The 16,213-nt window shown below is 38.1% G+C and overlaps 1 protein-coding gene across 1 annotated transcript in view; it reads right to left on the bottom strand.

Annotated features, from left to right (window-relative positions):
- The window catches only part of LOC306651046 (26S proteasome non-ATPase regulatory subunit 5-like), a gene marked incomplete at its 3' end in the record, with an annotated part of 221,764 nt that overhangs the window by 124,277 nt on the left and 81,274 nt on the right, over window positions 1-16,213 (bottom strand). The window contains 2 exon segments of the mRNA XM_079123592.1: window positions 2,972-3,023; window positions 4,283-4,361. Of these exon segments, the coding sequence (XP_078979718.1) occupies window positions 2,972-3,023; window positions 4,283-4,361 (131 nt within the window).

Genomic DNA, 16,213 nt, shown 5'->3' with positions numbered 1-16,213 from the left:
GCCAACACCATCAGCGGGAGAAGCCTCCTCATCTTCTTCCTGTTTTTGGGTCTCTGTTGAGGCCTTGACCAATCTCTCCGGCACCCAAAGTGGCGATTGTGCGTCCTGTGGGAAAACACAAACAGACCCTCGGGTCCAGATTAATACTGGATCTGGGCCTTTCCATTGTCCTGATAGAATGTCCTTCCAGAGCACTTGAGGTAGATGCTTTTTATTAGGCTCTGAATGATAGTCAGCAGCCGATCGGCCCTCAGAATCGAGATTTTAAAAATTTAAGATGAACAAGGCAACAGATAATTTGTCTTTTGGGGATCTGTATGATGCCCCTATTCCCCCTTTTTGTTTAAAAAGCATGTTTTTAAACATTAAATGGGCGCGCTCAACAATGCTTGGTCCAGTAGGATTATAGGGAATTCCTGTGACATGTTGAATACCAAAGGTGGAACAAAATTGTTTAAAAGCCTGGGATGTATATCCAGGACCATTATCTGTTTTAATTTGTTCGGGAACTCCTAGGATGGAGAAAGAGTGTAAACAGTGTGTTGCTACATCTTTGGTTTTTTCTCCAATGTGAGCAAGAGGCCATAATAAATCCTGAAAAGGTATCAATAGACACATGAATGAATTGTCATTTTCCAAATTCTGAATAATGAGTTACATCCATTTGCCAAATATGATTGGGCTGAAGCCCTTTTGGATTTACTCCTAACGAGGGGTTAGGAATAAGTGTAGCACATTTAGTACAAGACTTGACTATGTCCTGAGCTGTTGCCTTAGTAATTTTATAGTGTGTACATAGAGTGGAAGCATTTACGTGAAATTTGGAATGAAAAGTTTTTGCATTTTCAAGCATATTAAAGATGTGTGGGTCATTGTGTAGACTTAGGGGATATGGGAGGCCAGTATGAGCCCAAATATGCCCAATAAAAAAAGGATCTTTTCTGTCCCAGATAAGTTTTTGTAAGCATTGTAAATATTTAGTAATAGTGGAGGTGAGGGAAATCAGACCAGTTAATTCTAAATTTTGAATAGCATTAACAATGTATTTGCTATCAGAGAATAGGTTAAAAGGCTCATGGTGGGTATTGAATACTACTATAGCTACTAATAGTTCTGTTTGTTGTGCAGATAGAGTATTAAATGGAAATGTTTCTGTAACATTATCTATAGTAATAGCACCTGTACCATTTTTTGATCCATCAGTAAATATAAGGGTAGCTCCTATAATAGGTTCTTTTTGGGCGACTTTAGGGAAAATTATAGGATGTTGACTCCAAAATTGGAGAAGAGGATCAGATGGCAAATGATTGTCAAACACAGCAGAAGTACTAGTAAAGACTATAGCCCATGAATTTGAATTATTAATAAGATATTGTATCTGATCAGTAGTATATGGAGTAGTGATTGTTGAGGGATGTGATCCAAAGGCGGAAAGGGATACTTTTAATGCCCTAAGGATTAATTCTGCCAGATTCAGTAAACAAGGCTAAGACCTTGTTACGGGCATAATTCATGTGAACCCATAGAATAGGACTCTTTTGCCAAAACACTCCTGTGGGTCACTTATTTGTGGCCAAGACAATGAATGATAAAGGCTTAGCTAGGTCAATACGATCAAGATAAACCTTTTCCATAGCTGTTTCAACAAGCTTGAGAGCTGTTCGAGCCTTGGGGGTAAGCACCTGCTTAGAAAGGGGATCAGAATCACCTTTAAGAATATCAAACAGGGGGCCCAAACTTGAGGTGGGTAAATGAAGGTAAGGTCTAATCCAATTAATATCACCCAAAAGTTTTTGAAAATCATTTAAAGTTCTAAGTTTGTCCACCCGAACGGTAATTTTTATGGGTTTAAACGTAGTCGCATTTATGATAGATCCCAGGAAGTTTTTGATGTCTGTCATTTGTACTTTATCAATGGCAATATGTAAGCCCCATCTTTCCAGTGACTTTAGTAAGGAATTATAACATTGCTCTAAGACAGGATTTTCCTTATGAGCTAGAAAATATCATCCATATAATGATAGATTAAAAGTTGAGGGTTAATTTGTTGATACACACCAGGGTGGAAATTAATCTGATTACCTTGCCCTTCATACAGTCCTTGGCTTGTCAGCATGTTTAAATTCCATTGAGGATTGCCCGCAACTGCATTATGTTGGGCAGTATCAGAGCATAACTCCTGGTTAGCCACCTTCCACATGAGATATTGGCCCCTAGGTAAACATGCCTTTGCTAAATTACCCCAATCAGTTGGAGTAAGATTTTGACTTGCAACATTCTCTAATAAAGAAATGGTAAATGCAGCTTGTACTCCATAGGACATAACTGCCTCTTTTAACTGTTTTACTAATTTTATATCTAATATTTGATGATATCTCTGATTGTTTTGATCTTCAAATACTGGGAATATTGGGAACACTGATCGAGATTCTACATCAGCCCACTGTCTGGGGGCCACCCCTGTGCAGCAGGTACATGCGCCCCCTACAACTTGGAAAAGAGTGGTGATCTGGATTATATGCTGGAGGGCATGGCACAGTAGGAGTTAAATGCCACTGAGGGAACTTCTTTTCTAGCTCTGTCTCAGATAGCTCCTGTTCTTCAGAGTTACATCCCTGTTCTGAGTCTGAACATCTACTTTCTCTTTTAGAAGCTCAACTTGATTGTTCTTCTTTTACACTTTCTAATATCTTTTCCCCTTCTCTTAACTGTTCTTGATATTTTGGATTTTTGGAAGTCAGACAGAAACGAACTAATGTCCATATCGCCACAACAACAACAAACAGAAACCAAACAAGAAAAGGTAACACGCATAACACCTTACACATATTCATTTACTACAGGACGTCCTTTGCTGTCTCTTAGGACAGCCTTCTGTCATGTTCCCTCACTAGGGGAACCTTCCATTAAACCTTAAAGCTTGACTGCCAGTTGACTGTGCTAGTGAAAAATTTTCTTCTTTATTACTTACCTGAGTGCTCCCCGCTCCCTGTACGGGCCACCACTTGTCGCTTGCCACCGACCTGTAGGACAAACAACACATAATCTTCAGAAGTTCATGAAGCAGCTTCCGCTTTATTCAGATAACACCCTCAATATATAAGCAGTCTCATGCATAAGCAATTGTAATCAGATATGTCCATACAATCCTGTTAAAGGTCAAGCGATCACGAGCTCAAGCATACATGTAAGATATATCTGTCCATGCGCTAAGCAGCTGAACTAATTATCATACAGCCAATGGTAAAAGCTTCCTGTTTTTCTCAAGGTGCATTCAGCATGCCCTTTGGCTCTCTGCCAGTTGCCATCTTGGATGCATGTGGCGTAAACCTGGGACCCAGGTCTCACCCGCCACAATGTTAGAAATTCTTATTTATTTAGAATTTGGTTTCTAGGCTAAATTATTGATTTTCTGGTCTCATAATCATTTAACCATTCAGGAACTACTTTCTGATTTATGCATTTCAAATTTGGGTATAAAATGATTAATTTCACATTTGTATGAGTGGGTTTTGAATATTTGTATCATAGCAAGTTTCTTTAATCTTCAAATGAAAACAATTTATAGTACATCTTGCAAGAATTAAAAAAGAAAAGAGTCAATGTGAAATAAGTCATGACAAAATAGGAAATATGTAGGAAATCAGCATATCTTCAAGTCTTTCCAAATTAACATGCTGTTACCATATAAAAAATTTTATCTTGTTTATATTCAGATGATAACAACAACCTGCCATGTGTCAAGATTTGTGAACCTCCCAGACCTTTTCAGCATGCCTGTTTTCATAGGGAAGGACTTAGCTTTCACCTGTCTACTTGGCATCATAGCAAACCTGGAATTAACTACTTTTTGGAAAAGACTATTTTAAGGAATGCTATATCAAGATCTCTAAATTCTGACTTAAGCCAGCACTTATGATACATTCACTCTAGCAAACCTTTTCAATACCCACTTATACCTTACACTTGGTACATCTGATAGCATGTTACTATAGTTTTTATCATCCTATAGCCATCCGTTCAGTTACAAGAGATGGTTCAATGTCTTCTACGGTGTTTATTTGATCCACAATAGAGTAGCATACCTCCTCTATGAATAACCTGGAGAGTACCTGCTTTGTCATTGCTGACTCCTCTCTGTTCAGTTGTTTATTTTCAATTCTCTTTTTCTTATTTGAAATATGCACAGGGAAGAATTATCAAACCAATGCAAACTTTCAAACTTTCACGTTCATCAGAATCATCAAAAGGGCATTTTAAAACACACATTACTGGACCCTACTTCAGGTTCTGATTCAGAAGATCTAGAATGGGAACCAGTAATTTGTATGTCTAACAAGTTCTCAGGTGTAATGATGGTGCTTCAAGAACAATTGGCATAAGAAAAAGGTGATTAGATGTCTGCCTTTCTCATTGAATACACTGCTAGTTTCTGTGAGTGGATTTCTTGTAGCCCCTTCACATATTTTCTGAGTGAGGAAGTACACTGTTCCCTTTCCAAAAGTGTTAATTTTCATAAGGCTATTAATATGTTTCCCAACTTGTTTTTCTAGTGATCTACTTATGCATACTTGGAGTTGACGAGCCTGTTCCTACTTTTAATAGAATCTGTGAGGGGTGAATACCTGTTCACTGGGGCTACTGCAACAACATACTGGGTGGTTTAAACAATAGAAATATAGTGCTCCACAGTTCAGGAGGCCAGATATTTAAGATCAAGGTATCAACAAGGCTGGTTCCTTTGGAGAACTGTGTAGAAAATTTTGCATCATGCTTCTCTCCCAGCTTTAGAAGTTTGCTGGTAATCTTTGGCCTTACTTATCTTGTGGATGGATCACTCAAATCTTCACCTTCCTGTTCACTTGGTGTTCTTCCTGTGTGCATGCCTGTGTGTAAATTTCCCCCTTTTATAAGGATATTAATATTGGATTGGGACTCATCCTATATCATCCTAAATAGCTATATCTGTAAAGAATCTTATTTCTAATAAGTTCACTTTCCCAGATACTGATGATTAAGACTTTACTACATGAATTGTGGAAGGACACAATTTAATTCATAAGAAAGTGTCAGGTTTCCATGAATATCTAGCCTTCTTTAAATTCCAGGTTGTTTCAAGAGTCTTTGCCCTCGGTGTTGGATACTGGTCAATAATCTGGGGCTACAGAGAAAGAGCTGATCCACAACCTTTTATCAATAAATGCATGGAAATAGGCAGGGCCTATTGACAAAGTATTTTGAATGCCGTTTAAAGTGAATTACCCTTAAGTATAAAATGTTTTTTTAGGGTAAGCATTCCTTCATTCCTCTTCTATTGCTAGAATTTCCCTGGTGATTACTGGATGTTTATTTTTAACGATATTATCAATAGAATTATACAATAACAATAAACACAAAAATGAAAAAAAGGACAAAAATATTTGTGAAATTTATATTTTGTACCTTAATGTGTGAGAGAATCAATATTTTTTATGACATCAAGTCTTCTTACTCCGTTTTTCATTCTTTAAGATTCCATTTTATGTTCCTTTGCAAATGTTTGTAATCTTCTAAGGATAGTTTCTATAATATCTTAGTAAGTTCACTCCTAAATATTTTATGTAAAAGATGTAATGGAGACAATATTATTTTTATTAACGACATGTATGGGAGTCACACCCAAAGGAGATTTCTGTTTGTGTCAGGTTAAGTGATTCGATAAACCCACATGAAAACTGGAGCATGGGAGGACTTACTACATTGTGTGTTCATATACTCTGAGAAGAAGATGTCCAAATTATATGACACATGACAATTTTATCAGAACTACATATTAGGGGGAAAAGTGGAGAGTCCTAGAAAAGTATGAGGAGAGAGGGAACAAAGGAAGAGTTGCAAGGCAGTCAGAATTTACTGCCTCTTAAAAAGTTTCCATCATTATGAAAAGTATGTAGTTAATCATTGCTATTTCTTTGTAGCATAAGATGACTTTTATTCTAGATTTTAAAATATTGGCTTACTTAGTTTTCTTGCATTAAATGAATAACATGACAGTGAAGAGACTGCACTGTGGGATTTAGCAGACTTGAATGCAGTTCCTATACTGTCTTTGAGACAATTATTTTATATTTTTAAACCTCTCTCATCTATAAAATGAGAACAACTGTAGGATCAACCTCATGAATTTTTCTAACTATTAAATGAGATCATACATGTAAATTACATAATACCCGTCTTTCAACACTAGTGTCTCTTCTTTTTCTCAAAAAGGCACTATTATCATTATAGGAGATCTAACCGTATGCCCTCATCTAAACTTAATTACTTTCCAAGGAACCCATTTTCAAATGCCATCATATTGAGACTATAGCTTCAACATATGAATTTTAGGGGGACATAAATATTCAGCACATAACATATCCAGTCATTGTTATATGAGTTTTTTACATAGCTACCTACACACTTACACACACACACACACACACACCACTAACCAACATGAAATAAAAATAACCCTTCCAAAGTGTGAATTTATTTTAAATATGTATAAACTGCTAAAATTATTAACATTTATGAATTGAATAAATATCTCACTGTCACAAGTATTTGTATGTATTTTGTGATAAATATATTTAAGAATCATTATTAAAAAGATAATTTTCCTGAATTTTATTTTTAGTCAATACTTACAAGCTACCAAGATAACTATTGACACAGAATTTTCTGATGTTATAAAGAGAATACACGATAGATTCTCAACAAACACTGGCTGAAAAAGATTCATTTTTGTCACTTAACATTATGTTGCAAGAAAATGTGGATTGCAAATATATGTAGTTAATGTTAGATAGCATAAATTAAATGAAAAAATATAGTTCTTACATTAGCATTAAACAAAATATGCCAACTGAGTTATTTGTAATTGGATATATTTTATTCTTCAGCATTCAATTAGTGGTGTTGCATATATAAAACATATGACAGAATTGAATAAGCATGTCCCTTAAATGTTAAAGAGAATATGACTTCTACCATGTTTGACCATATTCATTAAAAGCTACTAAAAATGGTTTGAAAAACTGCAAAAGTTCAGGGGTAAGGAAAATTTCTCACACTGTGATGAGATTATTGGACTATAAATCAAAAAAACAATGTACAAAGGAAGCAAAAATCTGGACTAGAAATTAGGAAACTTAGTCCTGGCTCTGCTCCTATACAATAATAAAACTTTGTTCAAATGCCTTCATCTATAACATGAAGGGATTGATCAGGGGAGACCTATAAAGGTATTTCTAGCAACTGTACATTAGTGCTCTCAAATTATAATGGTTAGCATTTTCGTAACTCAGCTGGTTAGGCCACATAGTAAAAGAAGATAGACTAATGGTTTCAATCATTCTTTAGTCTCATTAATTTTATTTTCAAATCATTGTGTTCATTTGCCAGATAACTACTCGACAACTACTGTGAACTGGGCATTCTTTCATGTGTTATTTATCAGTAATTTTTAAGTGGGGGCCCCAGGGGTAGGGTGGATTCCATATTCCCAAGAGGCTTATATTATTATGAGAAAAAACAGATGATACAAAATTAAAATAAATAAAATAGGTAACATTAGATAGAAGTAAGTGTTAAGGAGAAACATAAAGGAAGAAAGAAGAAAAGAAGGAAAGGGGTTTCTAGGAGGTTGAGAGATTACTATTATAGATAGTGACTCCTATGTTTTAAATATGGACCAAGCATGTTTTCAAAAGGTTCATGTGTTGAAAGCTTAGTCTCTAGATGGAAGTCTTCAGGTGGTAGTTCTTTAAGAGTTGGGACTAGTGAAAGCTGGTTAGTTCATCCAACCAGAAAAAAATAATGCTGTTCTTTCAAAGGGACTTAGTTTTCAAAAGCACAGATTGTTATGAAGGAAGGACATCCTATGCACTCACCTCTTCTGCATTTGGCTTGTTTCCTTCCACTTCTATGCCATGTGGTGGTATCATCAGGAAGATCCTGTGAGCTAAATAAATGTTTTTCTTCCCTTACAAAGTACCCAGCTTAAGCATTTTGTCAGAAACCAAAATCAACTAAGACAGTGGTCAAGGAGGAGCCACTGTTAACATGTTTTCTGTGAGTAAGGAATTGTAGAAAAATAGGGACAAGCCATGAAAACATCTCTAATAATAACATTTTAGGCAAAAGAAAGTGCAAAAGTCTTGTGATGAAGATGTGCCTGATGGGTTTGAGGAATTTCAAGAAAGCCAGTATGTGTAAACCAAAGGGAATAGGAAGAAAGGAAGTTTTTGAGAACATGTCAAAATGATACATTTGCACGTGGGAGGGAATTCTATAGAAATTTCTAAGCTATTGGAATTAATTGAATATGATGAAAAGAAAACAGGAGAATTTTGGACTATGTTTTCAAAATCCCACAAAGTGTTTTGGGATATGTTTTCCAAATCAAGGCAAAATAATTCACTCATTAATTAGATGAGGCAAATGACTAAGGAAAAGAGACAATGTAAGGATGGCCAAGAATTTTACCTTGAGAAAATGGTACTTAGATTCTAGTGTCACAGATTAGTTTTGGAAGACTTGGAATGCAACAGATTTGATTGTTGGAGAAGATAGGAATCAAAATATGTGTTTAGCCATATTTAAGTACAGATAACAGACAGCCAACCAAACAGGTAGTTGTAGCTATTTAGAAATAGGCAAAAAATTCATTAGAATGAAGATGACATTTACAACCATGGGATGGGACTGGAGAAAAGTACATAATGAGAAAAAGTTTATAAATAGAAAAGATTATGGGGTCTGTAGCATGTAAAAGTTGAACAAAGAGTGAGATAGCAAGAAAGGTTAAGAAACAGCCAGTCAAATAGGAGGAGAGATAGAAGAGCATTCAGTTACAAAAGCCTTGTGGGACAGGTAGATCAATGGTACAGAATAGAGGACATGGAGACAAATCCAAATAAATACAATTTTCTCATACTAGACAAAGGTGCCAAAAACATACAATGGAAAAAAGATAGCCTCTTCAACAAATGGTGCTGAAAAACTGGAAATCCATATGCAACAGAATGAAATTAAACCCCCATCTCTCACCCTGCACAAAACTCAACTCAAAATGGATCAAGGACCTCAGAATCAGAGCAGAGACCCTGCACCTTATAGAAGAAAAAGTAGGTCCAAACCTTCAACTTGTTGGCTTAGGATCAGACTTCCTTAACAGGACTCCCATAGCCCAAGAAATAAAAGCAAGAATCAACAACTGGGATAGATTCAAACTAAAAAGCTTTCTCTCAGCAAAGGAAACTATCAGTAATGTGAAGAGAGAGCCTACAGAGTGGGAGAATATCTTTGCCACTCATACTTCAGATAGAGCACTAATCTCCAGAATCTATAGAGAACTCAAAAACTCTACACCAAGAATACAAATAACCCAATCAACAAATGGGCTAAGGAAATGAACAGACACTTCACAGAAGATGTACAAGCAATCAACAGATACATGAAAAAATGTTCAACATCTCTAGTAATAAGAGAAATGCAAATCAAAACTACCCTAAGATTCCATCTCATCCCAATTAGAATGGCGATTGTCAAGAATACAAGCAACAATAGGTGTTGGTGAGGATGTGGGGAAAAAGATACATTCATACATTGGTAGTGGGGTTGCAAATTAGTGCAGCCACTCTGGAAAGCAGTATGGAGATTCCTCAGAATGCTTGGAATGGAACCACCATTTGACCCAGCTATCCCACTCCTTGGCCTATACCCAAAGGACTTAAAATCAGCATACTACAGAGATGCAGCCACATCAATGTTCATAGCTGCTCAGTTCACCATAGCCAGATTGTGGAACCAACCTAGATGTCCTTCAATTGATGAATGGATAAAGAAACTATGGTATACATATACCATGGAATATTACTCAGCCATAAAAAATAATAAAATTAAGGCAATTGCAGGCAAATGGATGAAGTTGGAGAATATCACGCTAAATGAGGTTGTAAGACCCCCAAAAAGGAGACCCAAACTCTGTCCCACCGATCGACGGCAACCCCAATCAACTGCAGGAGGCATCACTTGATACAAACCGCAAGAGGCTTTTATTCCAGTGCGCTGGGACCCAACTCATGACTTATGCAGGAGTCGAGGACTCGAGTCCCTAGCAGAAAATCTTACAAGTTTATAAAGGCAGAAACCACACATCGGGAGGGGTCGCACACAGAAGGGAAAAGGGGAACAAAGCCGCCGGGAAATTCCAAAGGGGGTCTGGGTTTGCTGATAACATACAACATGTTTCACAATGTTTTACAACAGGGCGTAGATTCTGGTCAACAGTTTCTGGTAATCTTATTGTCTGAGCACCATCTGGCTGTCTTGCTCAATTTACCCTTTTACTCTCTGTTTGGGGCTGTTTCCTGGAACAGCTTTAAGGGCTTTGTTCCCATCACTGGGAGGGAGACCTTAGGGAGTTGAGATAAAACAGACAGCTTAAAAAAATGTCCATTCTTTCAAGGTAAGCCAATCCCAAAAAAACCAAAGGCCAAATGATCTCCTTGATAAGCATATGATGATACACAATGGGGGGTGGCAGGGAGGCAAGAATGGAGGAATGATGGATTAAATAGAAGACTGAGTGGTGCGAGGGGTGGGGGAAGGGAAGAATAACGATTGAGACAGACATCATTACCCTATGTACACAAATGGTATGACTCTACTTCATGTACAATCAGAGAAATAAGCTTTACCCCATTTGTTTACCATGAATCAAAAAAATAAATAAATAAATAAAACAAAAACTGCTGCTCCTGGCTGCCATTTGCACTCAAGGCATGTGGTCAGACATAGATAATAAAATTCTGGTTGACAGGCTGAAAAACAAGCAAACAAACAATAAAAAGCCTTGTGGGAAAGTTTTCAATGAAATTAATGATAGCTCCGTTCACTGGAGAGGAGCGCGGCTCCCTCTAATGTTGAAGATTGAACACTAGAGAAGCGCGCCAAGGCAAGCATATTAAGCAGGTTTTATTTAAAGCTAATAATACAGACTTCTCCCAGCAGGGAGAAGGGGGCCATGGCTGATGGTCTAAAGTCCCAAGAAGTGAGTGCACCCTACATCTTTTATAGGTTAAGGTCTCTTTTGTTCTCCAGCTCTCTCCCCCTTATCTCTCCTTCCTGCCTATGTGACTAGGCCTGGTTTTGCATAAAGTGAGAAGCCATGGGCAGGGGGAGGGACAAGGTGATTCAGGCAGGCAAGGGCCCAGGGGGCATTAATTAGCAGCTCCATGCTTGCAGTCCTTGATAAAGGCAGGTACATTTGGTAATCAATGGGCTCCAGAGATCCTTGACATTCCATTCTCCCAGGGCAGTCTCCAACTTCCAGAGACAGATGGTTTCATGGCTTCATTTCATTGATTTGACCCAATTCCCTAATTCTACACTAACTACCTGTCCTTAATTCTGGCTTCATTAACAATGAGCTGTTCAAATATTATGGATAGGTTAAACTACAATGAAAACCAATGATCAATCGTTCAATTTGTCAATGTGTAGATCATGGATGTTTTATTCTGGTCTACATTGCTATAAACAAAATATCTGATAAAATCATCTTTGTCTCATGGTTTCAGAGATTTACTTCATATTTGGGAACAAGATGAGGCAGAACATCACTGCAGAAGGGAGTGCTTCTCCAATCGTAGCAGCTTGGAAGCAGAGGAGTGGGGAGCACAAGAAAGATGAAATCTTCCAGGGCACAAGTCTAGTGATCCACTTCCTCCAGTCACGTTCCACCTGCCTATAGTTACAGTTAAGTTAGTCCATTCAAAGGAGGAGGGACTGATTAGGTTACATCTCTCAAAATCCAACCTTTCCACTTCTGAAAATTCTAGTATTAAGACAGGAGCTTTTTGGGGGCCATCTAATATCCAAAGTCTAATAATGTTTGACTTCTAAAGCATGGTTTCATTGAACTTTTTGAGTTAAAAGTTTGATGGGATAAGTTTTACAGCAAATGGGAAGAGAGTAATCAAAGGAAAATATTTAGACAGTTCAAGGAGGTTTGCTGCAAAACAGAGCAGAGAAAAAGGGAATAATATGAAGGATGATGTCAGCATTTTTAGATGACATATTAGGGCAAATTTATATATTCATTAGTATGATTCAATAGAGGAGGAATCAAGATGACAGAGAAGAGGTAGGTGGCAGATTTCATCTCATCCACAGTTTGAAGTCAAATCAGTTAGAGAAGAGCTCACCTATGAGGTGCTGAAGCCAGAATTGGGGACAGGCAGTTACTGTAGAAATAGGGGATCTGGTCAGATCAAGGAAATGGAGGCCATAAAAGCCGTCTGCCTCTGGAAGTTGGAGATCACCCTGGGAGAATGGAATGTCAAGGACCTGCAGAGCCCATTGACTACCAGGTTTACCTGCCCTTGTCAGGGACTGCAAGCAAGGAGGTGCTGATTAATGCCCCCTGGGCCCTTGCCTGCCTGAATCACTTTGCCTCCCCCCCCATCCACTTCTCACTTTTTACATCTCACCTGCAAAACCAGGCCTAATCCTGCAGGCAGAAAGGAAGGAGATAAGGGGGAGAGAATGGGAGAATAAAACCCATAAAAAGGACAGGATTTGCTCATCCCACGGATTCCGCCTTTGGGTCCCCTTCTTCCACCGGGAGAAGTCTGCTTTTACTTTTCTTTAATAAAGCTTACTTTCCACTCTACATGTGCCTCGGCGTGCTTCTCCGGCGTTATACTTCAACATCTGAGGAAGCAGGACTCGTCACCGTCACCGGTAAAGAGCGGTATCAGTGCCTAACAGAGGAAATACACTGAAATATACTATTAGACTCTCAGAGAACTGGAGAGACTTGAAAATTCTGGTTATTAGAATAAAAAGAAGAAAATATTTTCCCCCAAATATACATCTGCAGCATCAGGGTAGGTCTGAAGGGAAGAGTAACAAAGGGATAAGGAAAGAGAGGAGGCAAAGCTGACAGCTTACTTTGGGAACAGTAGTAGAAGAGAGAGTCAGAGTGAATTAACCTGGGACAGGAGGTGAAAAGAGACCTCATGTGTGTGCAATGATTTAAGTTAATCAATTTGTTGGTGGTCAATTATGGTAGGCAGTCATGTTGTAAGATCATGCCAAAGCTTGCACCTATGGAAATGATTAAGTCCCTATAACTTCCTCACACCTAGAGATACTAGCAAATATCATCACAGGAAACTCCTCTGAAATAGGCCACATGTGTAGTTTGATAACTGTGAATCAAAAACTGTCAAATACCCCCTACCATTGAAAGAATGGACATTTTTTTAAGCTGTCTGTTTTATCTCAACTCCCTAAGGTTTCCCTCCCAGTAATGGGAACAAAGCCCTTAAAGCTGTTCCAGGAAACAGCCCCAAACAGAGAGTAAAAGAGTAAATTGAGCCTGATAGCCAGATAGTGCTCAAACAGTAGGATTACCAGAAACTATTGACCAGAATCTACCCCTGTTGTAAAACATTGTGAAACATGTTGTCAGCAAACCCAGACCCCCTTTGAAATTTCCTGGCAGCTTTGTTCCCCCTTTTCCCTTTCATGTGTGACCCCTCCCGATGTGTGGTTTCTGCCTTTATAAACCTACAAGATTTTCTAGTAGGGACTCGACTCCTCGAGTCGGGTCCCAGCGCGCTGGAATAAACACCTCTTGCGGTTTGCATCAAGTGACGCCTCCTGCGGTTGATTGGGGTTGCCGTCCATCCATGGGACAGAGTTGGGGTTTCCTTTTTGGGGGCCTTACACCATTAGCAACAGGACTAGAACAGAGTAGAACACACTGCCCAGGAGTCTTTTTTCTGTAGACCACATTTCTAGCATACGTTGTAACTCTGTCATGGATCATGCATTAAAAACTACATAGGAAAGCACACACACACCAAATATTCACATAATATATATAAACATATATTCATATAATATATGTTTTAATCTCCTCAAGCAGGGGGATAGCAAGTGCCCAGATTCATCATGAAACATTCAGAGTATTTCAACTTTCCATGAGAAAAGCAGGGTGGGGTTTGACAGATCCTGGCATGTGCAGCATTTTGCCTGTTGGGTTTCAGGAAACCAGGAGCCATTTTCTGTGACCCTCCAGAGAGGTCATGGGTGTCCCATGTAACAATAGGAGCCACCCAAATTCACGCCAGAGGTACACAGTATGAAGTTTGTGTGGAAAGGTACCAGGATCTGAGTTCTGATCAGTTTTTGAAGGATAAAAATATAAAACTGAACTAGATAGAGAAACAAATATACAGACCACCAACCAATGTGGAGACTGTAGGAGCAATTGTTACTTGCACACCAAGAAACCCTCAGAAGACATATAGCTGAGGTTGGGCATTGATACAATGCCTAACACCTGGCAGAGTCCAAGTCAGGAAGGCCCAGTAAGAAATCTCTCCAACTCAAGTACATCAGCAAGGAATACTATTAGACTAATGTTAGATTTTGATTTTACTAGTAGTTTCCTATGTAGGTTTGATAGATTTTTTCCCCCTCATTATTTGATATTGCATATTTTAATTGAATTTTATGTATTTTATTAATGTTTTCATGTGAAAATTGGATATATTTTTTCTCTTTTTTCTTCTTTCTCATTTTTTTCTTTTATTTCTTTTTTTATTTTATTGTAAACAAATGGGATACATGTTGCCTCTCTGTTTGTACATGGCGCAAAGGCATACCATTTGTGTAATCATAAATTTACATAGAGCAATGTTGTTTGATTCATTCTGTTATTTTTTCCCTTCCCCCCACCCCTCCCACCCCTCTTTACCCTCTATACAGTACTTCCTTCCTCCATACTTGCCCCCCTCCCTAACCCTAACTCTAACCCTAACACTAACCCTTCCCTCCCCCCCATTATGTGTCATCTTCCACTTATTAGCGATATCATTCGTCCTTTGGCTTTTTGAGATTGGCTTATCTCACTTAGCATGATATTCTCCAATTTCATCCATTTGCCTGCAAATGCCATAATTTTATCATTCTTTATGGCTGAGTCATATTCCATTGTATATATATACCACAGTTTCTTTATCCACTCATCAATTGAAGGGCATCTAGGTTGGTTCCACAGTCTGGCTATTGTGAATTGAGCAGCTATGAACATTGATGTGGCTGTATCTCTGTAGTATGCTGATTTTAAGTCCTTTGGGTATAGGCCAAGGAGTGGGATAGCTGGGTCAAATGGAGGGTCCATTCCAAGTTTTCTAAGGAATCTCCACACTGCTTTCCAGAGTGGCTGCACTAATTTGCAGCCCCACCAGCAATGTATGAGTGTACCTTTCTCCCCACATCCTCACCAACACCTGTTGTTGCTCGTATTCTTGATAATCACCATTCTAATTGGGGTGAGATGGAATCTTAGGGTGGTTTTGATTTGCATTTCTCTTATTAGCAGACTTCCTTTACAGGACTCCCATAGCACAAGAAATAAAAGCAAGAATCAACAACTGGGATAGATTCAAACTAAAAAGCTTTCTCTCAGCAAAGGAAACTATCAGCAATGTGAAGAGAGAGCCTACAGAGTGGGAGAATGTCTTTGCCAATCATACTTCAGATAGAGCACTAATCTCCAGAATCTATAAAGAACTCAAAAAACTCTACACCAAGAATTCAAATAATCCAGTCGACAAATGGGCTAAGGAAATGAATAGACACTTCACAGAAGAAGATCTACAAGCAATCAACAAACATATGGAAAAATGTTCAACATCTCTAGTAATAAGAGAAATGCAAATCTTCTTTCTCATTTTATATGATCATTTTTCTCCCTTTACCTGCATGCATTTTCTGCCTCTGTCTACCCCAATTTATTTTTTGACCATTTTCAACATTTTTTCTTTTATTTCCCCCCTGCACTACATAGTTCAATAGCAATTTTCCATTCTTTAATACGTAATTTTCAGCAAATTCTAGAGCATTACTCTTCTACATTTGGACTAGTATAGTTGTGGAGAACACTATTAATAAGTTTTTATGGTATATTAATATATGGCTTGCTGTCAAGTAGAGTTACTGGTGATTATTATTTCCTTTCAAAGTACAACTAGCAATCAATCATAAGACTGTCATCACATTGAATGAGTGATTTGACACTGAGATATTACTCCATCCCAGGGCATATAGTAAAGAGAAAGCAGTTCAGTGAAAAGTTCCTCAAAAGATATCCAACCAAGCATATGTGTAA

Source organism: Sciurus vulgaris, assembly GCF_902686455.1.
Source record: "Sciurus vulgaris genome assembly, chromosome: X".
Taxonomy (NCBI): domain Eukaryota; kingdom Metazoa; phylum Chordata; class Mammalia; order Rodentia; family Sciuridae; genus Sciurus; species Sciurus vulgaris.
Note: the sequence above shows the minus strand (reverse complement) of the source record. Positions and strands in the feature narration are given on the sequence as shown.